General features: G+C 47.3%; 1 protein-coding gene across 3 annotated transcripts; it reads right to left on the bottom strand.

The window, feature by feature from the left end:
• Positions 1-151: 151 nt before the first annotated feature.
• On the bottom strand, positions 152-27,036 carry SLC25A25 (solute carrier family 25 member 25). 3 transcript variants are annotated; one of them, XM_018917802.3, is made up of 10 exons: positions 26,703-27,036; positions 7,221-7,347; positions 7,045-7,132; positions 6,153-6,264; positions 5,272-5,430; positions 4,359-4,511; positions 4,151-4,258; positions 3,750-3,917; positions 3,114-3,264; positions 152-2,687 (listed from the first exon to the last, which is right to left on the bottom strand). In XM_018917802.3, exons 1-10 carry the CDS (start codon positions 26,982-26,984, stop codon positions 2,503-2,505), a joined length of 1,533 nt encoding a protein of 510 aa, XP_018773347.2. In that variant the 5' UTR covers positions 26,985-27,036; the 3' UTR covers positions 152-2,502. The 3 variants fall into 3 exon arrangements, with proteins under 3 accessions (XP_018773347.2, XP_009091744.2, XP_009091745.1); XM_009093496.4 differs by lacking the exon at positions 26,703-27,036 and adding an exon at positions 15,572-16,016; XM_009093497.4 differs by lacking the exon at positions 26,703-27,036 and adding an exon at positions 9,824-10,158.
• Between the last annotated feature and the right edge of the window lie 452 nt (positions 27,037-27,488).

Raw genomic sequence — 27,488 nt, 5'->3', positions numbered from 1 at the left:
GCTTTGTTTTTAAGCCAGCAAGAATTCTGTTCTCCCAGGTCCTCACAGTGCAAATCCTTCCCATTGTCAGTGTCCTTGGTGAGAATTAGCCCAGGAAGAGTCTGGCCCCAAAGAGCAGCAATAAACCAGAGAAAGACATGGAGACATGGTATCTCTTTATCAGACCTTTATTAGCAGACTGTTCCCTACATGAAGAATCCGAGTTAGATTTGCATTATAACAATTTGTGGTTACAGCTACAAAGATGGTTGTCATTTTGCATTGATTTTTGCATTCTGATATTCATATTCTCATTAGGCCACACTGGTAGGAAGGAGCCACTGCAGAATTTATGACAGGTCTCAGGAAGAGGGGGGTGGAAAAAAAATCATATCATTGTTGGTTAGATTTCCATGTGGCCACTACTGACAGCACTGAAAGTGAAGGCAGAGTCTCACTTGGGAGACTCTCCATGAACCACCAAAATCTGTCAGAAAAAAAGCAGCTGTTTGAGTGCTGGCAAATCCTTTTCCAATTTCTCACACACATCTCCACAGTGTCCTCCTGCACGTGATGAGCACTGGCTCAGCAGCAGGGGCTGCTGATTCAGCCTTGAAGCACAACTGTAGCAGCTCGTGTCCAAGTGCAAGTTTCCTTCCATCTCTCTGGAAATGTGTATTGTCTTTAGTCCCTGAGATTTCTCTCTTCCCCCCTTACCTAAAAACTCCCCCAAGCTCTCTTAATTAACTGTTGTGACATCCAACATCCACAGACCTTCCACTTCCCAACTTCAGCCATCCCCCCAAAGCCCTTCTGCTGTGCACAGAGGCCATTCCAAGCTAAGGCAAGCCCCACAGTGCACCCTCTCCCCAAGGTTCTGCTTCCTCATCTGCTCCCTTCTCTCCTGTGGCTTCTTGCTACAGAATTTCTCTGGGCTGAGGTCCTCCAGCAACAAACCCAGACATGGGAAAGGCAGTTCAAGCCCCAGAGGGAAGGTACACGAGTGACTTTAGCATCCCTCCCCACGACTCAGCTGTGTGATGTAAAATAACTAATAGAGAACTTTTTAAAACAGGAGAAATACAAGCACAGTAACAATATTTAAACAAACCTATAAAAATAGTCTGAAATAACTCTGTTCAAATAAATACAAAATAAATATGCTTTAAGCAGTAAAACAGTGGAATGCAACGCTGGTCCATTTTACCCAAAATGAAAAGTTGGGTGAGGATCTCCCAGGCCTCAGAAGCTGGATCCTATTAACTAAAGCAGCCCATAATGCTATCAGAGAAATTTTAAAGCCATCTCTTTCCCTTAGCCTTATGAAAAGCACCCTTTGAAAGGCAAGCAAGCATGTCTTCAGGACTGAAATCTCACCTCTCCCAGTGACAGCCCCTCTCCCTAACACCCCTTCCCACAGCAGACATTCCTGACTTGGGGCCTCCACAGCACCAATGGAAACCTGAACATGGATCTACCAAGAGGTCTAAAGAGATAAGATAGCAGCATAGGCACGGGGTTTGGAAAAGGTTCACGAGCTCTCCTTGGCACCAGGCAGGATGGGATTCAGAGGTCCATGCAGCACTGTGCAGGGGCTCTCCTGTCGTGCTGGGAGCACAGCTGCACAGGAGCTGTGGTTGTTTTGTTTTTGTTCACTAAAGCCATGCATCACAGTGCCGGGCAGCCCAGGGCTCTCCTGCCTTCCCCTTTCCAAGCCCCTGCAGAGAATAAGACAAGCCAATCCCGGCATGCAAAGGATACAGGCATGCAGGCTCTAGTCTGCTGCTTCTGTTAGTAAGTGCATCTTGTTAGTGGGTTGATGAGACACACTTATACCTATAAAAAATAAATAATTCTAATTCTTCATCAGGCTGGCTTAAGTAACCTTCAGCCTGGCTGGATAAACCACTGCCCACCAGCCCTCCAAACCTGTATAGATCAAAGTTACATTTCATGTCAATTCTTGGAAGTAGAACATGAATGTCTCCCACCCAGAGGAGTATTTGTAAACATAACAAGCCTGGTGTGGCAGCAGCTCCTACACAAGGTTTGTACAAATTTAAACAATGGGCAGGAAGTTAAACAACTGAATGGAAAAAGCAGCTCTCTGAATGGAAAAAGAAGCTCTTTCAGCAAGTCAGAAGGTGCTCATCTGTAGGCAAACAGCTCTGTACAGGCAACACGCTGAGAGCAGACCTGTAACCCAAATCTTTGCTACTCTGTCATACTGCTGGGAACTGACCTCAGCAACTCCCACCTTAAGATCTCCCAGGAGTTCAGCTCCTGGTCTCCCAAAAGGCCCAACAAAAAGTACCCCGTGATGGTTTATGTGGAGCTCTGAGTAGCAAGATGGCAAAGGACACCAGATCCTCCCCTCCTCCTTCCTTACTGACTCACAATCTGAGATTTCACAGCTTTGCTTAGTCAGCTTAGTGTCGACACATTCACAGAATGAGAGATGGCTTATATGTCTTGGAATTGCATCCCAAGATTTCAGAGTTCCAAGTCCTCAGCATCTCCTGGTCACCGTGAATCCACGCCCAGAGTCATCTTCAAGTTCTCGTACACCACGTAGCTGATGCTCACAGCTGGGATCACCTTCATGAAGTTGGGCGCCAGACCCCGGTAAAGCCCAAACGCTCCCTCAGTCTTCAGAATGTGTTTGAACAGTCCCCTCATGGTCACTTCAGGGGCACCCTCCACTGAAGCTGCAACAGGGAAAGCCACAATAAATAATGCAGCCTATGTGGTGAAAACACTTTTGTTTCCAAGAGCAGTACTGATCCATGTGCTTTCAGATGTTCCCAGAGCAAAGGTGCTCATTGGGGGACAGCATTAACTTCTCAGCTACCCATTCCATGCTCCACACAGCAAGTGTTTTCTCAAACTGCTCTGCAGATGCCCTCAGCCCAGAACTGCTGATCTGAGCAGAACAGAACCTCTGTCCTGGAGGTCCTTGGCCCCAGAGGTTAGAAGGACAGCACAAAGTCCACTGTCCCCTTGCAGCATCACAAACAGCCCTTGGCTCAGCTGCAGGGGCCAGCTGGGGCTGTTGTTGCAATGCTGACACTAAAGAACTTTTAGCCTTGCTCAAAAACAAAGGCAGGAGTTCCCACTGTTCCAAAAGTACTCACCTTGGGCCTGCATGCGTGTCCTCACAAGGGCCAGTGGGTAACTGGCAAGCTGTCCACAGGTGCTGGAGATGGTGCCACAGGCCAGCAGAACAAAGACCCCAGGGTCAGCACTGTTGACAGCATAGCGTTGCAACCAGGTATTTTTTAGTGTCTGGAAGGAAAAGGCCGAGGTCAGCAGGGAAGAGGCAAGCAAAGGAATACCACATTTCATGAAAGATCTAGAGTAAAGGCCCAGGAAGTTCCAGGCAAGTTCAGCCAAAAGCACAGGGCTTCTCAAATCTTTCTGAGCTGCTGTTGCCATAGTGCCAGGGGAAAATCCCTCCTTTAATTTTCTGCTGCAATTTTCTCATGGAGAAAAGAAACAAGGAACCATGAATGATGCTGACTATGGTTTATGAACTAGAATCACCATATTGGATTATCTTTTAAGCCATTTTTGGGTAAAACAATACATTTGTGCCTCGTAAGGCTGTTCAAGAAAGCTTTGATAAATTACTTGAGCTCCTGTCGTGACTGATAGGTCTGACAGTGATAAGGCCACACAAGCAGCACAGCCCTACAATAGGGTAACAATAACATTAAACAAAATATAATAATTGTTAGGCTTAACCTAACAATAGCTTAAAGGCTTCATACCTCATAGACTGCCAGGTCAATACCAGCATATGGAATGATTCCCAACATGTTGGGGATGTAGCCTTTGTAGAAGGCAGCCATTCCTTCCTTTGCAAGGATGTTTTTGGCACAATCCAACATGCCTGAATATTGTCCTGTCTTCCTCAGAGCCATCCGTGTTTTCAGAACCTAGAGGACAAGAATAAATAGCATGAAGGCCTACAGGAGAATCAGGAGGAGAACAATGTACAAAGTCATTCTTAGAAGCACAACTGTCAGGACCACAGCAAGTGTCCTGCAAGCAGTACTGCTTGGTACCACATCATTAATTAAATATCACAGTGCTGCTGTTCTACCCACATTTTCCCATCCCTACCCCTACCTAAGAGCCCTCCTGGGTTGGACTCAGCCTGGTGCCTCACCTCCATGGGGTAGATGCTGCTCTGTGCAATGGCCCCAGCCAGAGAACCAGCCAAGAGCCGCTCATGGATCCTCAGCATTTCCTGGTCAGTGCCAATGAACCGCTTGATCTGCAGAAGCCAAAACAGACAGACAGTGAGGCTCTGTGACTCATCTCAACCATCACTTTCTTTTCAGCTTGTCCTTCTGCAGTCACAGCTGTGCCCTCACCTGCTCATAGGCCATGAACTTGATGGCTGACTCGGGTGCAATCTTCAGCACGTTGATGCCATTCCCTCTCCACAGTGACCTGGGGCCACCCTCCCGGATCATCTGCGTGAAGCCGCCGATGATGCACATGTTGTTACTGCGCGAGGCGTGGACCTGGGGAGAGGGACAAGCCTGGATCAGTTCCAGCCCCCATTACGACAGTGCAACGTTCTTCTGTAATCCAGGGACAAAAGGGCTCTTTTTTATTTACCCAGAGAGCTGCCAAGGTTTTAATCCCTTCCAGATAACTTCTACAATGGGAAAGCAAGCTCCTTTTCTTTTTTGCCAAGTCTAGCGTTAACTAATCAATCTAATCAATATCTCCCTCTGGAATGGGAGGAAAGGTTAAACAGGCAACTGTCTTGGCTTTTTCCAATACCTAGCACAGGATCAACTACCCATCAACTTCTCAGCTGGTTCAAAAGCAGATGCAGTGACAAAGCAGGTTAAAATCAAAATTTTCCAACTCCTTCCTAATGCTGATAATACTGAATACAACCTCTGCCAACTGACCACTACATTCACTTCAACTCTCATGGCCTCAGGGTCTCTCAAAGGAACACAGGATTTTAACCTGTTTCACCAAAACCCAAGTTTTCCATAAAACTGTCTACCACACTACTGACAATTTTGACATGTCTACCTCCAAAAAAATTCTCTGTACTTTTTCTAGTCAATGAATAATAACTTTTTAATATGACTTTGATCACTCAAATAATTCAAAATGCTTTAAAAAATAGCAATAAAAGAACAACAAGATTAACATTGGCCAGAGTGCTGTACTGTGTTGATGAACATTATCACCTCTCAGGTAACCATAACTATTAAAGGAATCTGCTCAGGTATTAAACAAACTGGAACTGCTCCATCATACCTGCATGAGCACTTTCAAACGGTCCAAGGGAGCTGTGCAGGTTCTGGACACGGCACCTGCACCTCCACCTGCAACCAGATGTCTCCACCACATCCCTGTCTGCCTCTCTTCCACTGTGAACTCATCAGGGACAGTCAAATTCTCTCCTACATCAAAGATCTGCAAAAGGAGAAGATATTGAGAAATGCTTCATCAGTCAATGGTCTTGCTAAAGTTTTACTGCTCTTTACTAGCACCAGGTGCTGAAGTACAGGATCTGCTTATTCCAAGCCAGCAGCTTATTTACAGCCTCCAACTGCTGTGCCTGGCCACAGGAGCTGCCACTGCTAGAACATGTCACAGGGGAAACTGAGTTCTAATTTCAAGATTTCTCTCCAAGATCTTGGCAAGATCTGCTGAACACTTGTCTACATGGAAATACTGCAGGTATTTAGGAACAAACTGACCCACAGCTGCATGGCAGAAAAGCTTCACCTCTCCAGAACCCTCCGAGCTCGCAGCCTGTTAAACCTCCTTAAGTACTATTTGTGTACAGATAAGTCCAGGAAGGATGGCTGCCTGTGGAATCAGGTTCTGGTTTCAACAGGTCCTGAACCAGCTGGGGCTGGCCACTGGCAGGAGCTCCTGGAGGTGCACACCAAGAGAACACCCTCAGCTTCCTGCAGTACTGCAGTCGTCATCACCTGTGCCAGCAGCTGTGACAGTGATATGTGGCAAGATTACAACAGAGGACAGGAAGCAATTGAGCTTCAAGGGCTACAGGGAAGCTGTGAACCATGAAGAGAAAGATAAGGACTGCTGATAGCAGCTCCTGGGGGCCAGGACTTGGACCAAGAAGCTGGGCAAAGACTGAGACCTGCTGTAGAGGAGCTTTTTCTTACCGTGGAGTGCTTCCAGTACAGGATGATTTCAGGAATGTTCTCCACAGGGTGCAGCAGGTGATAATCTCTCCACTCATTCCAATCAATTGTCATTGTCCCATTTTTATCCATGCTAAAAAGATTGATCATCAGGTGAGTACAGACTCCCACTGGGTGACAAATTCCTCCTCCCCTTCCCTTTGATTATCCAGGCCTACACCAAAAAGAGCTTTGCAAAGCAACCACTAAAAGACTTCTAAAGAGACACAAGACAAAGCTAGAAAACCTTCTGTTCACCAAACAATGCCAGAGGCAGAAGTGGGCTCTCTCTTTCCTCCCCTCTCTCTCCCTTCCATCCAGCCCACAACAGTATTTGCAACCCCTCCTACCAAATTCAGGGACATAACTGACACTGAAGGGAAAATAATACTTACTAGGTGACAGGACCCCAGAAGTGTCCCGTCCTTATTCTGACACACAGGCAAACAGACAGAGGGAAGGTAGCAGAGGAAAAAAAAGAGGAAAAAAACAGCACAAATAAGTGGTTGTTAACATGTTAGTGCCACATGCATAAAGCACTCAGCATTTCCAAAGAGCAACTGCACAGTCCCTCTCCACAGCAGCAAGCTCAGGGCAGCAGGACAGTCAGACAGGGATGCAAATCAGCTTAGGTGCAAGCACTTCTCCTCAACAGGTCAGGGAGAGACTCTGACACTAAGTCTCAATAAAGCAAAATGATTTTATAATTGTATGCCAATTCACAGGCAAAAATCAAAATAGAAAGTAATAGGAAAAAAGGGAGGAACCAAAGTCTCTGGAAAGTGCATACAGGGGAAAAAGAGATGGGTTCCATGTCCCTAGATTTCTTTCTAGTTCCCTCGACACAAAACAGAAAAACCAGAGGAATCTTCACCTCTTCAGTATCTTCTCAGCCTGCTGTTCAGAGATCTTGACCCCCAGGTCCCGGAGAGACTGGACAATCTCCTGGGCATCGATGCGGCCTGGGAAGATAAGGCAGTGAGCTCAAGGACACATATCACAGCCTAACACATGCACCAGTCCACCCCTGAGCATGAGAAAGGTGTTTACCATCATTCTTTTTATCCAAACTCTTGAAAACCAGTCTCAGCTTCTTTTCATGGTCTTGGAGATAGTGAACAAATTCCTCAAAATCCAGCTGTCCATCCAGGTCTTTGTCTCCAGCCTTCACAATTTTCTGTTCAGAAAACAACCAAGAACTGTCAGTTCCTTTGTTCACTCAGATCTATCTCCCCTTCTACCATCTTTAAAACATTTCCCACACAACTTTGACTTTTTCTCCAAAAAGTAGCAGACAGAATTGTAATTCTTCTAAGAGAGCTGAGCAATGCAGTAACGTAGAAAAGTCACCTGATTCCAACTGTTTCCCAAAGTCCATTACACAGATGAAATGCCTCATGTTTTTATCAGGGATATTATGCTAGTGTCATGTGTCTAATCTCAGGACTGTACCTTGATTAATATCTTGCAAAGTCCTTGTGGAGGATCTAGAACTAAGTATGACTCAACAGATCTGCATAAAAAGTGAATCACAAAACCTGAGGTTATAAAAAAAACTGAACAGCAGAAGGAATTTCATGCCTACTACAATCCTTAGAGAAGTAAGCTCCCTCTGGCAGTAACTAACTCCAGCCAGCAAAATCCTGTCCAGCTCTAGTGAACACAGCCAAAGATAAAAACCTTTGTGAACTGGTTTAGGCACCCTGAAGCTATGTGCTTTAATTACACAAGTTTCCAGGAGATGCATATAGAGCAAGAATAGGTTCTTAGTAGAACACAGCTAAAATCAAGATCAAACTGTGCCAGACATCTAGGACAAGGTAAATGACTAATTAACTCACTGCAACTGCAACTCACTGAGGCAAGAGCTCATGGACTCTCCTCTCTAAGGGCACATGGCTGCATGTTGACAGGTGAGGTGATCTCCAGACTGCAAGAATGTGGCTCAGGGAGTTCCTATGCCCCTTCTGATTCAGTCACTTGCCTTTGACAGCCTTTAAGTTTTTTAAACATCAGTGAGCAACACTCAATTAGGTGTGATTCAGCCTAGTGTATCACCCAAAGTTTTCCTTTAATTCTTGTAACATTTATGTTAACAGCAGATGGGTTGTTAAAGAAGCTCTGAGCTGAGATGAAATGGGTTATCCCTCTGTTCACCAGTATCTTGTTCAATATCTAGCATTCAAAGTAAGCAAGCCTAAACTCACTGTGATATGTCCTCAGTCTATGACCACAGTCCCCTTCATAAGCCATAAGTCTTGGCTTCAATGTCATTTACTAAATAATTCGCTATTGAAACACTCTCCCTCACCCAGCAAGTCCTGCCTCTTTAGCCCTAATGCTATGAGGATTATTCCTAATCACTTTATGAACCTTAAATAAGAAAGTGCTGTCCCAGCTGCCCTGACCTCCAAGGTATGCCCAGTATTCCTAACCTGCCATTTATCATATGACCCTTGTGAAGTTCAGATACAACCTCACATTCAACTTGTGGGCTAAATATAGACCAACACCCCTCTGCTGTCAGCACATGGGCTTGAACAGCTGAATCAAGGGCTTCCCTCTCACTGGCAACCCCCAACCAGTTGACAGGCATTCATAATTCCGAGGCACTGTAAGAGAGATGTGACTCTGCAACTGCTCCCTCTCTCTCAGTTGCACAAATGCAGCCTGAGTGATCAGAGACTGCAGGCAATAAAAGCTTTGCCCTTCCTCCCCCACAGCCACAGCACAGAAACACTGCCCGACAGTAACCCCCAGCACACGTGTGAGGGGTGAGAAAGCCAAGCTCCCAGCATCTTCTCTGGAGATGTGAACAAGTATCTGCCTGCACTTTCAACAGCAAACATGAAATCTGGCCATTAACAGCTATTTTGGCTATGTAAGTTCCTGTGGTCACCTTCAGTCACAGCCCCAGCAGCACACTGTGGGAACCCACACACCCTCCAGCCTGCTGTCCATGTCCTTTCAGAGGTGTAAAAAGCCTCCCCTGCTTGGCTGATCAATAATCAGCTCTCTGGGCTCTTGACAGCCTGACCAGGAAAAAAAAAAGTAGCAGCAAGATGAAAGCAAGAGCTGCGACACACCAGGATGCAGAACTCCATGGATTTAGTGTATGTGCTTTCCACAGCAAAGCAAAGGGTCTTGCATAACCTTCCCCAGCTCAGCCCACCCACACCTGGCTGAGTCACCCACACTGAGCTGCTCTCCTCCTCCCAGCACAAACCTGCTCACCTTCACCAGCTTCAGCTGACTCTACATTCCAGCCCTGCTGTCAGAAGGAGGCATGTAGAAGGATGTAAGGAGGAAGAAGAGGATGTGAAATGCTGTATCTGAACAGACCCATAGAAGGAGAAGACTTCATAGTTTGGAAAACCCATTTTTTCTATTTAACTCACGTCAACTGGTTTAAACAGTCTTACAGGCACTGAGACATCACCCAATTCAAAACAAAAGAATCCAAAAGAAAAGAGTTCACTCCACACTGGTTCAGCAATCCCTGCCAAGGGGCACCAGAAGCACTTCCATGCTTCACTCAGTTATTACAACAGAGCCATCACGACCTTCTGCCCCTCTCAAGCAAGCCACTAAATGTATTTAACACCAGCTCCATTGCTCCCTCCCTCCCTTCCATTCCTCTCTCAGGGCCGTACCTGCTTCCACTGGCGGTAGGTGGAGAATTCCTGGGAAGGAATGAGGAGGCTGAGTCGGAAGATGGATTTGAGTTCAGCCGGCAGCCCCTTCGACTCAAAGTACTGAAACTCCGTCTGCCTCTCCCCGAACACCGGCACGTACAGACAGAGGCAGAGCATCTTCCCGAGCCCAACACTCCGCTGCCCTGCTCACTCCGACCGGCGAGGAAGGGAAGTCAAACTGAGTGATTCCCCAGAGCTAATTTCAGTAGCGAGTGGAAAGGAAATGCCAGCAAGTCTCATGACACACGCCTATGAGCGAGGCTGGCTCCGGCGGGATTGGCTGCACAAGCCCTGCCCTTCTACTTAAAAGGGAAGCCGGGGCTGCTCGGTCCCACCCAGCTGATACGAAGGAGACACGTGAGCTGCCTCCCATTGCTCAACACCTGGCTCCCATTAAAGCCAGGCACCTTACATCACAGACGCTGCCACTTAACTCTTACTGGGTGGCTCTTGACCCACGACCCTTTGGCCAAGGGCCAGGACACTCTCTTGCTGTGCCTTACATCTGATCAGTCCTTTTCTGATCCTGTTCTCACCTCTCTGGGGATTCGTACAGGTAGCAGTGGGCACCAGTCTTGATCACCACCGCTCCCATCATGCAACGCAGGAGGACTATCGCTGTCTTCCCAAAAATTGCTTTTTTAAAGTACAGTAGGAACAGGATGCCAGCCACTTACTGCTTTAATTCACGATTAGGATAGCCAGCTTAAGCAAAAGTTTTCCACTTTTACAAGGTTATTTTGTTATGCCAGAGTTGACTGGCTTTGGTTGAAAGTTCTCCCAAAACCACTTGAGCCAGCTAAGAGCAGACAACCCCTGCACACAAAGATCTCTCCCCTCTGTAGCACTCCAGTTACCAACACAGCAGCAATAAAGCCTGTGGAGGTTTGTCATTGAGCCAAACACAGAGAAAATCACCCAAATCAAGGGCAGGCTTCAAAACAGCCCCAGCTGCTTCTAAGCCTCCTAGCTAAGCATCCACACAGCAGTTACACCAGCTTAATATTTTTCATCCTCTTCTGACTCCAATTAAACATTGCAGTCATTTGTGTGCTACAAGAAGTGTCCTGGGCAGAACAATTTTCCAGTTTCTACCCTTGACAGTTAAACTACTTTGTAAGCAAGTTCCTGAGCTCTCATTAGGAGCAAGCCAGGCTGGAGGGAGTGTGGCACAATCACCATCTAGTGCAGGTATAATTACAGCTTTCTGAGCATTTGGTGGAGTTTGAGGTACAGGGTAACACCTAGCTCTCCACATACAGTACCAATGTGCAGGAAGTAACAATGCTGTTCAGGACAGAATCACCGACTGCTGACATGAATTTTAAATAAAGTTCTAGCCTTAGTATTAATCAGAGAGAAGCTATCATGCAGGAAGATGCAAAAAGCCATAGCCAATATCCCAAACACTGTAATCCTATCTGCAGCAGAAGTAACAAAGTGTGTTTGCTGATCTGGTTCAAGCCAGCCTTCCCCCTGCTGCGGACACAGCAACATTTTCTAGTGTTTGTTGTGTTTGAACAGCCTGCCTGACAGAGCAAAGTCCAAGCAGCACTCCCCCTCCTCAGGCCCTCATGCACAGGGTGCCTGTACGTCTTTACCGAGGTATTTTGTTCTCTACAGCGAAGCCAAGGTCTGTAATGAGCTGTTTATTGAGCTGCATGTCAATCACACCAACTGGGAATATTTAATCTGTGGCTTAATTTCAAGGATTTTTTTTTTAAAGCTTAATGGATCACGACCCACAGCAACTCAGTACCCCTGGGATTCGTGACCTACAATGGTGTCCTCTGCCCTTCCTGGGGCACCTCACCTACCATGGCACCATGGCCAGGTTACCTAACTAGGCTTAACCTACTCCCTGCTGACGTCTCTCTGCATGAAAACAGAATCTTCTCAGGGACTCCAGATCCTCTTAAAGATCAGCTGCAGCAGCTCACTGCATGCATGCCCACAGCACACCCCAGCCTTCCCACCAAGTCCAGTCTCACTGCAAGCAGCACCCTAATGATACCTACACCCCACTGTCCAACACCAGACTGAGGGGAGCAGAGTGGGTACCCCCAGTAACAGGCAGTAAGTGAACAAATCTAACTCAGATTTGCTTCACAAAGCCTTAAGATCCTCCGTAGTCCTTCCCACGAGTTGCCAAGCATCACTATTATAGCTGCTTGGCAGCTCAGTTGCTATGCCAACATGATGCAGATTTTCCTAAGAAACTCTGTTTGGACTTGGCAGCTAGAGACAAAAGGCAAAATCGGCACATTTTAGGAAAAAAAGTCCTTCTACCTGCGTCAGAGGAAAGGAGAAAGCTAATGAAGTTAAAGCTGATTTTAAGCAGGGTATTAATTACAGAACAGTGAGCTAAGAAGGAGAGACAGATTACAAATGAAGTTTATACCAGCAATTCAGGTTATAATGACAAAGGGAACTTAAGTATTAAGAAGTTTTTGTATTTCAGCTTTAAAAATCCTGGTAAAGCTGGAAATACTCAAGAGCCAGGCAGCTCTCCAAAGCTGCAGGGATCATTGCTGCTGGGACACTGGCGTGGGGTCACTGGCCACATCTCAGCACACACAGAGCCAGTCCCACTGCCCCAGCACCTGCAGGCAGCAGCACACACAGCCCAGGGCTTCAGGCACCAGCTATGGACAGTACATCCCTTATTAGCACTGTCTATTCCTGACCAAAACAAGGACAGGGCACAGAGCTCAAATGAAGTCACTCCTCCCTGATATTTCCATCCACCTATTCCGACACCGAAAGGACACATGGGCCATGTGGAGCCAGCCTGGCTAATACCCTCTGCAGTTTCCTTGATGACAAGAAAAGTGAGCCATGAAGGAAGGCACAACCAGCTCTTTCTTGCTTTAGCAAACTCATTTTCATTTTATTTATAGGATTTGGTTCTTTTAAATGCTGCATGAGTTACCAGTTTCCATACCCTGCCATCCCTGCTAACCTTTTCAAGTCATTTGTACACTTCTAGGCATCTGCTTCATCACTGGTTTACTACATCACCTCCAGAATGTACCTCCCAAGGGACGGAAAGATGCAGCCATACAAGGAGCAGGAAAGTATGCTGTTTAATTTTGAATTTACTTTGCTAAAAAAAAAGGCTCTAAAAATATCAAGTACCAGCAAGCGTCACTGTCACGTAACATCCTCCTTCAGAGGCAAAACAGCTTTCTGGGCTCCATCCCTATTGCTAGAAGGTTTCACTGGGTTCTGCTGACTTGGTCTTTTAAATTTCTAGAAACTAGCTTATAATTAATTGGACAGTACAGAAAGTCCTCACAAAGCACAGAGAGTGTACAGTGTATGAAGGAGGGGAGTTAATGATTTAAGAGACCCCAGCAGAGTAAAGAGCTGCAACCAGCCAAGGCTTTGCCAGGGGAGGGATAAGAAAGCAGGCACAGCAGAGAGCACTATGTGATATTTGACATAAAGGTAACCAGGAAAGGTGACCTGTTCCACCGACAACACACGGATCCAAAGTTACAAGTCCAGATGGTGACATCAGGGGTAGATGATGCCTGTTTCCTGTGTACACAGATCCAGGGCCAACATAACACATTTGCAATCAGTGTTTTCTCCCCATATTTGCAATAACAGCCTCATGTTGGAACAGCTTGGAACAGGCAAACATCTGAGGAGGAACATAGCAATAACAAGACTGAAGAACCAAGGCCAGGGAGCCTCTCCAAGTGAAGTTTATGGATACACATCAATTCCTTAAAGAAACCCCAGTACCAGGTGTGATATTTTGTGTGGTTTTAGAAGAGAAGTAGTAACAGGTGTTTTTACAAAATGAAGTGGCCCACCAATCAAGAGACTGTTCCCAAGGTTACAGCCAGCCAGTGGCAGAGAACAAAAAGCCCCCATTTTCTAGTAACACCAAACAGCACTGTTTGCTCACAGTGGTTTATTATCTATCCCTAAGGCTGTATGAGACTTTTCCCAACACTTCTCCTTCAGACAGGTAATTGGAACACTGATATCTGACCAAGCACAAACAAGTCACTGCATCTTAACAAGTTACTGCCCATCAGCTGAGCCATGGGCTGGATGAAGCATAAGCCAGCCCGAATTGCAAGGTGAAACATATCTGCATAATCCTCAACAGAAGAGCTTTACACTGCATTTTACTTTACAATCAGGGCAAGCTAAAATTACACAGTCACAACCTCCTGGCAGATGGGCAGTTACTTCCTAAGATGCAATAACTCCATTTTACCACATCCTTATCCTCTAGGTATTTGTCCATCGGCCAATCCTACAGTTCATATGCAGCAGAACTTCCCAGGGTGACACAGGAAAGAGGAGATTGGTATCAGCTTTCAGAGAAAGCTTTATTTCCAGGTGTGAACAGATGGACTCTCCCTGACAGAGGGACCATTGTTCTCTGTAAGACACCAGAGATTTTCAGCCCTTTAATTCCAAGGTTTTCGTCATCACTTCCTTCAGTTCTGAGTCTCTGTCCTTCTTCAACCTCTGTGCACCAAAGTCCTCCTGAAAATGCGCATGCTCCTTTTTTGGAAGGGGATGCACACTGCTAACTGCTAAGGATTGAGATGAAGGCAAAAGTCCCTGCAGATTTTTCAGCCTGATTCAAGCAGGGAGTGGCTTCTGCTCCCCAGAATGTGAAATGCCGCCCTGCTTGTTTCATTCAAAACAGCAGCAGAACAGATATTAATCCTCTCTACAATTTAAACCTGTCCATCCCTCATTTGAAAGAGAAAGCTAACAGCAACAACCATGCCCAATTCTCTGTGTAATAAACTGGATCCTGAAAGTCACACACCTCTATCGTCGCTGCAGCCCTTCAGTATCATTCCCACCCTTCGGAGGCCTTATGCCCAACTCCTTCTCCCCTAATCCCAGCTCAAACCCTTGGTTTTAAACCACATGTAGTCAGAGCTGACTGCACCATCCTCAGGGGAGATAGACAGCACTCCCTCCATTAAATAAGCCAAAACTGCAGTCAGCCAGCACTGTGCTGGGAGCTCCAGCACTAAACTAAGCAGCTTTTGTTCACCTCCCCCCAGACAAAGCCTCACCATTTATTCTCTGCCAACTGTGCGCCCCCACCACCTCTCCACTCTCCCATCCCCTGGGAACTTCCCATCCTCACACAGATTTTAGTCTCTCCCTTATGCCACCCGCTCCCCAGGGACAGTCTTTACTCTCTTCCGGGCTCTGCCATTCAAATAATTCAGCCAGTTACTCGTTTGCTCAAAATATGCAGGTTTTACCAGAGGCTTGCCAAATTACCAGAGACTGACTCCAGAACATTTTAGGATGCATTTGAATCTATGCCGGTCTGGGGTGCAGGGGTGGGACTCACCACTAACATTATCATTCCCTGTCCTCTCAGTCATGCTTTTTGTAAGTTGCCCGGGAACCCTGGAGGCCCCCAGATTCCCCCTTCCCCCTAAACAGCATTTTTCTCCCACACTTTGAACATCATGTTTGGAGGGTTAGATCACCTCCTCTCTTCAGTCACTCCCCTGCCCCCCGCCCCCTTCCTTTCTAGCAAGCACACACGTTAGACCCTGCTCCCTTTTCCTGTTCCTCTCCCCCCTCCCCAAATTCACACACACGGCTACTCACACACTCCACCTGCAACACCCCTTCTCCCAGCAGACCACACACTCCACTGTCATGTGCACCAACCCCTCCTCAGGCCCCTGGATATCCCATTACCTTTGGAAAATGCTCTGCGGGTCCAACCACCAGTAGGATAGTTGGTCTCCTTTCAGTGGGATCAGTCCCTCTGTCCTGTGTCTTCCCCAACACCTTTGGCCCTTTCTCCCCGGGGCCTGGAAGTAGGGTGGTGTTTCTGGCCTCATCCTCTTTTTCATCTGCAGGACCTTGGCATATGGCCCTGGGAAGGAAGCTAGACAGAAAATGCCACAAGGTCTGCAGCATTGCTGCTCCAGCGAGCATCCCAGGCAGGGAAACCCTGAGCGCTCAGGAGCTGCCCGCTGCCAAGGATGATGTGACTGCACTACCAAGCACCCCCAAGACGGGAATCGGCACGGCAGCCAGCGGGAGCTTCAACCCAGCGACTCCACCGGCTCAGATTCTTTACAGACCGCTCCTGCGGACGCTTCCTGCCTTTTGAAATTGCTGCTACTGCAGTCGTGCCTGGCCTGACAAGCAGCTCATTGTACCAGAGCCTCAGAAATCTGATGGCAACAGACAAAGCACAAGCCCCCTGGCACGGAGAAGCCGAGACGCTGCGCTTTGGAGACTGCTTGCGCAGAGGAGCCGAAACGCCGCGCTTAGGAGGAAAGCTAAAGATGAACCTCTCCGAGAGGAGCTTCTCAGAGCTGCCAACCGAGCTGTGCGTCCCGGCGCACGGCAGACGAGCAGCGAGGCTGAGCAGCGATGCTGAGCACCCGGGCTGCGTCCCCACTGCAGCAGTGCCCAGCCAATCCTCGCTCCCGACACTGCGCTGCTCCGGAGCGCGGCAGCGCGCGCAGCCGGCCGGGAGCGCGCCCCGGGCGCGGGAGGCCGCCCGCAGAGGAGCGCGCCCGCGGCCCCGGGGAGCCGGGCACGGCCCAGGCGTGGAAGGCGCTGGCCCGGAGCGATGGGCAGCGGCCGAGGGATATGTGTAGCTCGGCAGCCCCGGCTGCGGCTCTTTGTTAGGGCAGCAGATGGTTCTGCAGAGAGAAGCCGGCTTTGCCCAGCAGTGGCCGCATTAACCTCTAAGTGCACTCTCTCTCCCCGGTCTATTATGGTCTCATCCGTGCCTACAATAGCTCTTTGGTGCTGCATTGTGCTGCCGCCTTTGGCTCCCAGCACAGCGCCTACAGCCATTCATCAGTCTGAGAGCTGTGCTCAAACCATCGCTGGTTGGTCGGCTGGCCGAGCTCTGCTGGAGGAGCCTTGAACCACCTAGTCAAAGGTAGGATATTAATGTATATAAGCACAGGGACACAAGATACTGCTTGGATTTCTACAATAAATGCCACGCTTTTCTCTGCTGCCACAGCAGCAGTTGTTCACTGATTAGTGAGCTGTATCACCCTCCCACCAGAACCCACCCAGAGGAACCCAGCATTTTCCATTTTACAGTTCATGAATTTACTTCATATTCCCAGATTCTTTGTGTCTACAGAGGACACTGCATGCCTCACTTCCAAAGTATTGTGACTCTTCCCTAAGTTTGGGGGTTTTAACAGGCAGAAAAAATGAGTACAAACCCACAGCTTCCATCACTTGGGGCTCCCTACCCAACAGCACAGCAAGAGCCACAGCAAGCCTAGTTTTCAGCTTGTAACTTTTGGGAGTGACAGATTGCAGGACACTTCCGGTATACAGATATCAGATGTGAAAATACGATCCAAAATCTGAAAGGTCTGAGAGCCTTAAGCAGCCAAGTTGCACATAAATTTTGAGATGAACATCACTTTTGGGAACTTGCGGTCATTGAATTCCTATAATGAACCTAAGTAATGGAAAAAGTGAGAGACAAGTACATAGAAGACACCACTTAAAAAAATTCTTCTGCACATACACCAGAATTACTTAAGAAGAAAAAAATGCTTTTTAATCACAAGGTCTATGTACAGTATGCAACAAAGTTTTTTATCTTAAAATTTGACACATACCAACAAGTTACCACACATACAAAAAAATTTAAATTATGGGGCTATTACACTGGGGTGAGGGTGTGGGAAAGCCCAGTCCCTCTCTGAGGAATAGCACAGCCTGGTTCTAGTTGGGATGCAGTCAGCAGCTCAGGCACAGGCACAAAAAACTGAGGAATTCTTGTCATGCCTCCGTTACCCTGAGCTGCTGTCAGTCATCCCAGATACAAGCACAAAAGTTAAACTACTTTCTAACACACAGTGAATCAGATCCTTTAAGATGACATTTGGAAGTTTTTAATGCTCTCAAGCCAGAGGAACAAAGCAGATTTTCTGAACTGGGCACAGTTCTTCAAAATCAGTTTCTATGAGCCTAAGGCTGTGGTTTCACAAGCAGCTGTGAACTAATCTGAAGCTTACTGCCACTACAAGTCATCTCACACATCCACTTAAGCCCTGCACTAACCTTGCTCCCATGCTCTTCTGACAACCTCATTAACCCAGCCAAACCCTGCAGAGCTTTCCTGCTGAGGTAACCAGCTGAGGCTACTCAGGGATGTGGTCCAAAAAAGTGTGGAAAGGGCATCTGAGCTGCCTAGAGCAACAGGCAGGCTGCCCTGCCACTCACACAGCTACAAGTCACCATACAGAAGGCAAAGCACCCACAGCAAAACTTGAGATTTGTCCTCTGTGGTCACTTAATACTCCAGGCCCCATTTAACAGCTGATGTTACCTGACACTGTTACAATTGTTCCCCTGCCTTAGTATTAATATTACTGGTGTGTGCACATCGGGGACCCCCAGCTTCCTTTGTTCATGCAGAGATTTCATAAGAAAATAATCATTTCTGCAAGAAATTACATGCCTGGGGTGTAATTAAAGCAGAAACTTAGCAATGCTTCTTTGGCCTCTGTCCTCACTAAAGGAAACCTCAGATTAATTCTGCCCCCACACTAATTCCCACAACTCCTTGAGAACAGACAGAAGTTTCTAATCATATTTAAGAAAAAAAAAAAGTAAAAAGCATTTATTTTACCAAGTGGGGAATTTTATTAGGTCAGAATTATAAACCTAGTAACAGCAAGATGATTATAGCTAGAAGCAAGACAACTGCACTCCTACAGGGCATTTGTAGGGAAATTTTACTCTACCAACACCACCATGAAGCCAATCATTCACACAAAAAAGATGTAATAAATACTGTGAGTCCAGCATGAAATGTGACACAAACGAACACGAGGAATAAGAATTCACTTTTTCTAGAAATCATGAATGAACACCTAGGTCACAGTGAAACACCTTTCCCAACCTCAGCTCCATTAGGAGACAGCTATTCCTGCAATTCCAGCTGTTGACATGATCCAGACCTGTGATTTAAGGCAGAAAAGGCAGGAGGGCTGATCTGAATGCTGGCTCTTGGCCAGCACACCAGTCCCTGGGGACAGAAGGCGCCTGTGGCAGCTGGCCTCAGAGCCCTGCACACCAAAATGGGGAGTCATTAGACAGCCTGAGCAGAAGCTGACAATAAAGAGCTGTAATCTATCCAAATGGAGACAAAAGAGAGAGAAAAAAGCAAGAGACTGACATGTTTTGCTCAATTATTTTCCTCAGTACTGCAAGCTGGCAGAGGGAGGTTCTGCATAAGCCATAAACTAAGGCATCCTGGTACCCTTTTCAGCCACATCATAATACCTACTGAGTCTAAAACTCCACTTTTCAGACAGATACTTGCCTTTTCCAGGCTGGTACACCTGGCAGAAACTAACTTTTGCTTTAAGATGGGTTCTAGAAGACTTTTGAGTAAATGCACAGCATTTTCCTGTGAACTTGTGAGCCTCACCACCAACAACTTGCTAACATGTAAAAAATGTGAGAGGGAGGGCAAAAAGAAAGGGGGGCAGAGGGAAGGGAGCTGTGCTGGGGGCAGTGACCCCTCTCCTCCTCCAGCACAGGAAGAGCTGCTGGCATCTCTGGTTCCTTAAGTGACCCTGCAGGAATGAGCAGTGACTCATCTCCTTTGGGAGCCTCCTGGAAGCACCCCAAGGAGCCCTGCTGCCTACATGTGTGTGCCACTCAGAAACAGCACCCAGCCCCCAGCTGGGATGGGCCACCATGACTCTGCCAATTACCTCTTATCTTTTCAAATTTAATTTCTGAAAGAGGAAAACGTTAAGTATGTCACTACTTCACACTTTTTACAAAGTTGAAGTTAACCCTGCATGGTGCTTCTCACATAAAATCTCAATGTCTTGGCCACTGCTGCTTAAATAATTAAACTGTCTGGTGACATTCAAGTACATTCATATATTAAGGTGACACAGCACAGCTCAGGGAACACTACAAAGCAACCCAGGTCTTCTTGTTACAGAAACCCTGGCACAAGGAATTAGCTACCCAAGCTGATCTATTCAGGCATCCACAGCCAGTGCCAAATACAAAAATACAGAGAGAGCTGGCCAGGGACAGGGAGCACAGAGCCATTGCCCAGGACTGAGAGTTCCACCAAGGTCATATCGTATTATATGAAGAGCAGGGATTAACCAAGAGTCAGGGCATCCTTAATACTCAGCAATTAGAAAATCAGCTTCTTGCTGCACCAGACAGTTAAGCAAGAAAACAGGTAGTGAGAAAGGATGGCCCTGCAGCAGCCCAGGTCCAGGCCTGCCCCCACACAGTTCTCCTTAGGCTAAATTATGTAGGTTCACATACCAAGCAGCTCTGCCTTTCCAGGCAACTCATGATCTAAAAATTTCAAATATTTCTCTTAGAGCGTAATTCTCCACTGCAAACCATTTTAGCTGCCAGAAGCTTCCCTGCAGCTCATGACTTGGGAGTTGGAAAAACTCAGACACCTCAGCTGCCTTCCCATGAGTTATCACAGCTATGCTTCTTCACCCAAGACAAAGGCTGGGCCATCATTAAACTGTGCTCATGTCCCACATTCACAGGGACAAATATAGCAATAGGACATGAACAAGAACAAAGACTCATTTCCCATTTGCTACAAGTAGGGCTGTAGGAAAAAGCTCCCTCCCCCTTCTCCTCCTCCCAACACTGTATCATGTTATACTGTGTGCAACCAAGGGCCCAGGGCTGCAGCATCACCATTTTGTAGGGCTCTCAAAAAAAGACCAAGTCCTTTTTATGGCAGTGATGTCTTTTATTAATGCTCACCAACCATTTAAGGGTTCTGCTCAATACTGAGCTAGATTAAAAATACAATTTAAAAGAAACAGTAAGTATGCTGAAGTCTGGAGTTTTTTTACCTACTGTTATCTCAGTAATCTGACACCTCCCTGAAAGGAGGTTTTAGGAAGTTAATCTCTTTTCCAAAGCAACCAGCAACTGCACAAGAGGAAATGGCCTCAAGCAACAGCAGAGGAGGTTCAGGTTGGCCATCAGGAAGCATTTTTTCACTGAAAGGATTGTAAGGCACTGGCACAGGCTGTCCGGAGACATCACCATTCCTGGAAGTGTTCTCAAAACAACTTAGTGCTACAGTTTATTTAATACAGTGCTGTTGAGTCAAAGGTTGGACTCTATCTTGGAGGTCTTTTCAACATCAACTATTCTAATAATCCATGCAGATGAGCACAAGGAGATGTGTCCACTACTTACCAAGGCATTGAGCATTGGTCAGTAAAAAATGTCCCACAGAACACACTGAAAGACCAAAGCACTGCTGCATATTCTACACAGGCACAATCAGCTGCTTTGGATGAGTTTTGTTGTTTCATTCCACTCAGGCTGAGGGGTTCCTACAGGCATTCACTTCCCTACACAGTTCAGAACAGGCTCCATCCTGCAGGAAGCAATACTTTGAGGCCACATCAGTGATATTCAGGATGCCCTTCTACTTACACAATGCTGACATTTAAAATTTATATGCTCTAGTCAAAGTGGCACCTACATCTCTCAAAGGTCAGCCAGCAGCCCTTGGTCATTAGCACTGTGCAAATAGGACAAAGGTCTCTGCTAAACAAACCAGAGAACCATCAGGCTTCTCCAGTTTTCTGGAGAAAAAACAATCCTGGAAGAACAAACATCCCTCAACAGTTATATACCTGGTCCTGTATGTCTAGGACACTTGTCTAATCTGCAGTTGTTTGTTTAGATGCAAAGAAAACATGCAAGAGCAAGTTTGCATCTAAAACCTGTCTCCCAGCCTCCCCTCAGAACACTGAGTGGACACACACTGGCCATTTCATGCATTAATCACACTAAGGCAGGGCTGACCAGAGACCAGGTGTGGGTTAAGACTTTCACCAGGACAGCCTGAGGCTCCCTGCTCCCCAGCACCCCTCTCCTCCTGCTATCCCTGCAAGACCTGGCAGGGTCACAGCCCGGGGTGGCTGCAGTGCCAGCCCGTCTCCCTGACATTCCCTGTCCCCAAGCTCTCACTGTAGGGGCTGCTGGCCAAGGCTATTAATAACCAACACTGTGCCCAGAAGTTTCCTTGTCCCAAAGCCAAGGCCTGTCTTCTCCAAGTCTTTTCTGCAGCTGTCAAGAACTCGTGTGATTGATTAGGGTTCATTTGCGTCTTCAGCCTAAATCAGAGAAGGCAACAAACCCCAAATTCATACCAACTAACCACTCACCACAGATTTGAAAGTTTTATCTACAATTAAATCACTGACCCACAGTTCTGCTCTTGCTCAAGTGCATGGGAACAGGGTCTCCATCAAACCACACATTTCATAATTACAGAGAGCAAGAACAGGCCTCCACTCCCTGCAGATCCAGCAGATATGATCTATTTTGTTTATTATTTTAATAAACATTACTCATCAATGTGTGAATTTAATTAACATGTTATTGAAAATGGTTTCACCTTCTATTAAACTGGTTTGGGGCATTCACAAAAGGTAATCCTTTGGGATTAGCAGAGAGATGGGTGGATGAGAAGTTGTTGGCAGCAGAGGGAAGACTATCAACTGGAATATCAAACTGTAACAGTATTTGTCTGATACAACCTTGTGTTGCCCAGCCCTTCAGGATGAATTACAAAAGCCCAGCTAAAAGCTCCATAAGTGCCCCAGCAGGACTCAGGACACATAAACCATGAAAATGTGATAATGCATAAATGTATATAGGTTTGAAGATGTATTGTGAGATCTAAATGAGAGCTGGAGCTATTCCAGTCCAAATTACAGAACAGTATTAGAATTTTGCTCTTTTTATCATACACTGAACTTCTGTAACACAATAAAAACTCAGGTCCTCCAATTCCAGATGGCTGTGAATAGAAAACAGGTGAAAGCATCACACTGGAAAAAGTCCCTGCTCCTTCTGCCCCTTACAGTTGCTAAGAATTGCAGTACACTGTGCATATTATAAAACAGAGTATTCAAAAGTGCTGAATACAGTTACAGAAACAGAGCCTGAGAGGAAGAATTAAATGACGTCATGACAGAAGATAAAGTATTGATCAGAAACAAGATTAAATTTTTTTACGATTGCAACTGCTACAGTAGAAAGAGTTTCTCAATCCATCCATGGAGCCACTTGCCAAAGAGCTAACTGATTTATTATCCCAGAATGGCATGGGCACAGCTGGAAGAGTCCAGGGACACACTTAAAATGCAAAGCTGTTCAGAAGAAAAGTCTGACGCAAACAGAACACTGCAGAGTCCAGCTGCAGCAGCACAGCTTTGCTTCTTCAGTACATGGGAAAAGTAAAAAACAGACCCTGGGGGGAAGTTTAGACAGCCAGGACCTGAATATCAAAGTGGAGATATGAGGCTAAGGAAGAAGTGATGAAAGCAGACTTCAGCAGCCTGGGAGCTGATATAGTTTTCCATGGGGAAGCTGATACCAAGGGAGCAATCACTGTTGGATACATGAACTTAGGAGGGGAGAATATCACAAGACAAAGGAGGACATCACTGTTAGGGTAGAGGCAAAGAGGACATCTGGGACTGAAAAGAGACAAGGGTTATGTTTTCTCTGTTTCTTAAAGTGAACTAGTCCAGCAGAAGATGCTGAGCACTACAGAAGAGGCAGCTGCAGACAAAGTTCACCACTTCAGTCTGTCTCTAGGCAGCTGGGATTAATTCCACCAGTTCAGACTGTCTGGAACTTCAGCAGCAGAGATGAAGTTTGGGAATGGCACTCCAGCCCTGCAGTTAATCAGGATCAGTAGGAAAACAGTTATATTAGCAAACACACAAATATTACCATCACACATTCTTTCAGCAATAGGACATCTACAGATACAAAGTAGGAAACAGTTCTGTTTCAGCATATTTCCATTAAGTGCATATTTCAAGCTCCATAGGTCTATATAAAGTCAGAAAGCAACAGCAACAGGACATTTACCATCTCAGAGGTAGGTGAAATTTAGCAGTAAAATACTATCCCTTCATACAGTAGAACAAGAAAGGCTTTTAAAAAATTCTTCACATGGTTATCATTTTACTGCCCAAACAGAGTGAAGTATGTGGATTGCTTCATGCTGACCAGTGCAAACAAGCATTTCGTTACAAGGCTCACTGGTCTGGCACACTGTTATTTGTCAATTGGTTTAAAGATAACAGCATGGGTTAAAACAAAAAAACAAAACAAAGAAAAAATAGAAAAAAAAGAAAAGCATTGTTTACATAAGCAAATTCCACCTCAAAGGACATCTGAGTGCAAGCTCTTTTCTCCCCCACCACAGAAGGCCACCTCTAAAAGAGAAAGCAGTAATTTTCCAAATTTCCAAAGCCACAAAGGGTTTTATCTCAGCAAGAACTCTCAAGCATTGAAGGAGCCAAAATATTGCTCATTTTCTTTTCAAGTTCAGCCCAAAAGTTATTGTTACCACAAGGACTTTTAGCCTACTGACGCAGGGAGATTAGCAGCTCGCAGCTCAGATGGGCGATAACCTCACTTTACAAGCCCAATGTTTTCTCCATCTGCTCCCAAACATTAGAAGGCAACTCCCATATCAAATGTACTGCTGCATGGAAGGAAAAATAAAGTGCACCACAGGCACCAAGTAATTTACTAATCACAAGCAATCCATGTGATTTATGCCTAAATTGGTCTCCAAATACCATGCTCAATAAATCAGAAAGGTTTTCTATCTTGACACTTGAGCACTTTCCCTGAGCGTGACCTCACATTAGTTAGGCATTGAGGTGCCATAATTAGCTAAAGATGGAGCAGAAAAAGGACTGACTTTATTAATAGAGCTGCCTTGGAAACAGGAAGTTTATCTGATTACCCTAAAAATTGCTCGACACAGAAGTTTGCTAGCCAGCTGAGGGCTGTTCCCACATTTTTAACTGGAACTTGAGAGTTTTGAACTCTGCATCCTCACTCTCAATGGTTTTTACCCTGCTAAAGGGAATGTTCTACCATACTAACAATGCTTTGCAAACTCTAAAATGTTCTGAGTTGGGAAAGGACCTTAGAGAGAACCCAGTTCCAACCCCAGGCCACTAAATAAGTTGCTCAGTGCCCCTCTTCCAGCCTGGCCTTGAACACTTCCAGGGATGAGGCACAGCCACAGCTTCTCTATGCATCCTGTTGCAAGCGTTTCACCCTCCTCACACTATTGATGTGGAAGAGGAGCCAGAGGAAGGAAAGGGCTGAGGAACAATACTGACAGACAAGGGCTTCAGCAGAAAGACAGGATTGTTAAGCAGCATCCAGCCAGCGCTTCCCTCGGCAGTGAGCTCCGGTCCCCGCAGAACGGTTCCTCTGTGCCGCTCCCACCAAGCAAAGAAACTCTCTGCTGGGAAGTAAAAATGCAGTTTGTTTTAAGGTGCTTCCTCCTGGGCTACAGAATGCTAGGCTGGCATGCAAAGAGAATGCAAACGGAGGCAGGCGTGCAGGTGTAAGCACAGAACGTTCTGGGTCATGGGGGAGTTTTGCCAGAGGGCAAGGATTGGGCCCCAGCAGGTCAGTGTCACAGGGCATGCACGGGTGACTTGTGGTACAAGCAGAGCGACATACCCAAATGCACCCAGCAGAAAACCCTCCATGGCACTCGTGTTTTTTCTAGAAACAGCACAACCAAAGTACTCACAAGATCACACTGCCAAGGAATTCTCATATTTTACAGCAGCTAGGAAGATGCCAACCAAAAAGAAATGTCAGAAGTTAAGATGCTGGAGATTCAAAGTTAGAAAGGAACTAGGAACTCTGGAAAGGACTGTGTAATTAAAGCACTCAAAGTGGGGCACCACTCCCAGAATAGGGAGAGAATAGGAGCTGTCACTTGAATTAAGTATCTTTTCAGTGACTCAGAAGTTATTCTTAAACTCTTCTTCCTTCCTGTAGGACTCAGGCACTCTGTAGTGGCACATCCCTGGCTGCACCCATATGTTTATCTTCACATGATACTGAGCTTTTAAATGGCCCTGCACATAAAATACAAGCGACTAGGCAGGGGAAGACTGTGCAGCACAGAGAACAAGCCACACAGACATGTAAATTACACTAGTCACAATGAACAGAGCAGCATCATGTTGAACCTTGGAGCCCTCAGTGTACAGCATCACACAGAGCAGTGAGTACAAAAAGCTCCCTAAAAAAGAAAGCCAGAGCTGCAAGTTTTATACGTGTAAACTGTACAGTACAGCAGCCTCCTTACGTTCTAAGATATTTCCAAATCCATAAAATAAACAAGTCTGGCATAAGCCATCCTGGGCAAACATGAGTAGCAACATGCTGCTAGACTCATATGAGGAACACAGTGATGGAACGAAACCTGCACAATTACCCTGACTGCAGGAATCGCTCCCAAAGGACCTTCCACTAGTGTAAGCCAGCAGGCAAGTTGCCCTGTCCTGAGTCCTGGAGAAACACGATTTCCTTTATGGTTTTTCTTGCTCAAACACTAAGGTTTTAATCTTATTAACTACGGACAGTTAATACCGTAGATGCCTACAGGTAGCAAGCAAGCTGATTGCTCCGGGTCTAGTGTGGAAGCCAGCAGGGTGGCTTTGAGGCAAGGACCTTGGGGAGGGGAGAGGGGCGGCCGTGTCGCATCACAGCCCCGCTCTCGCTCGGTGAACAGGACGCTAAAGGAACCAGGTTCTGTCATGATGCTACCATGCACAGGTGCCACTGCCGCCCCGGTGAGACACAGCTGGAAAGTCTCCAGAGTCCACGTCCTGCTCCCGAGACAAACACAGAGAGGGCTCCGGAGCGGATACGGGACGAGGGGAGCGGCCAAACCCCCCCCCGAACCCGGAACGTGGGACCGCTCAGCCCCGCCGGGCCAGACCCACCGCCCGCCGCCGCTCACCCGCAGATCCAGCTCGGAGCGGTGCAGCCCGAGGCGGCCCAGCCCCACGGCCAGGTCGTGGATGCAGAGCGCGCCGTCGCGATTCACGTCGAGCTTCTGGAACAGGGTGCGGAGACGCCGGTCCTGCTCGGAAGCCTCGCAGACCGACCGCCCGCAGGACCCCGCATTCCCCCCGCCGCCGCTGCCGCCGCCGCTCTCCACCGCAGATGCGTGCGGGGACCCGCATGGGCAGAGAACGCCGCTCACCACCGGAGAGGTGAGAGAGCGCCGCGCCCCCGGCATGGCCGCGCCGGCACCGACCACCCCTCACGCCCGTGGCACCGGCAAATGGCGCCGCTTCCGCCTTCGCGCCACGCGCCGTCGTCGCCACGTGACGCCCCGCACCGGCCAATCACAGCGGGCGACACGCCCCGGGACACGCCCCCGGCGCCCACCCGGAGTGGCGGGTCGTGACGTCACGGAGGACGCCCCCGCCTGCACCAATCGGGAGGAAGCGCCGCGGTGTTTCGGAGAGTGGCACAGGGAGCGGTGCAGGCGCGCGGGCCAAGCTGCAATTGGCTGAGCCGTCCGGGAAGGCGGTGATAAGCAGAACTCCTCCAATCAGAGCGGGAGCCGGCAGGCAGTTTGAGCTTGACGGACGTCGCGCGCATCCGGTAGGTTGGAAAGCAGTGCGCGCTCTGGAACGATGGACAGGAGAATTACCCAATGAGATTAGGACAAGGAAATCCAAGGGCGGGCCCAACCCTTCAGCGGCCCCACGCAGGCCCAGTGCCCGGAGACCAGCGG

The sequence above is a fragment of the Serinus canaria genome, chromosome 17 (assembly GCF_022539315.1).
Source record: "Serinus canaria isolate serCan28SL12 chromosome 17, serCan2020, whole genome shotgun sequence".
Classification (NCBI taxonomy): Eukaryota; Metazoa; Chordata; class Aves; order Passeriformes; family Fringillidae; genus Serinus; species Serinus canaria.
The sequence above is the reverse complement of the archived record's forward strand: the minus strand, read 5'-3'. Positions and strand labels throughout refer to the sequence as shown.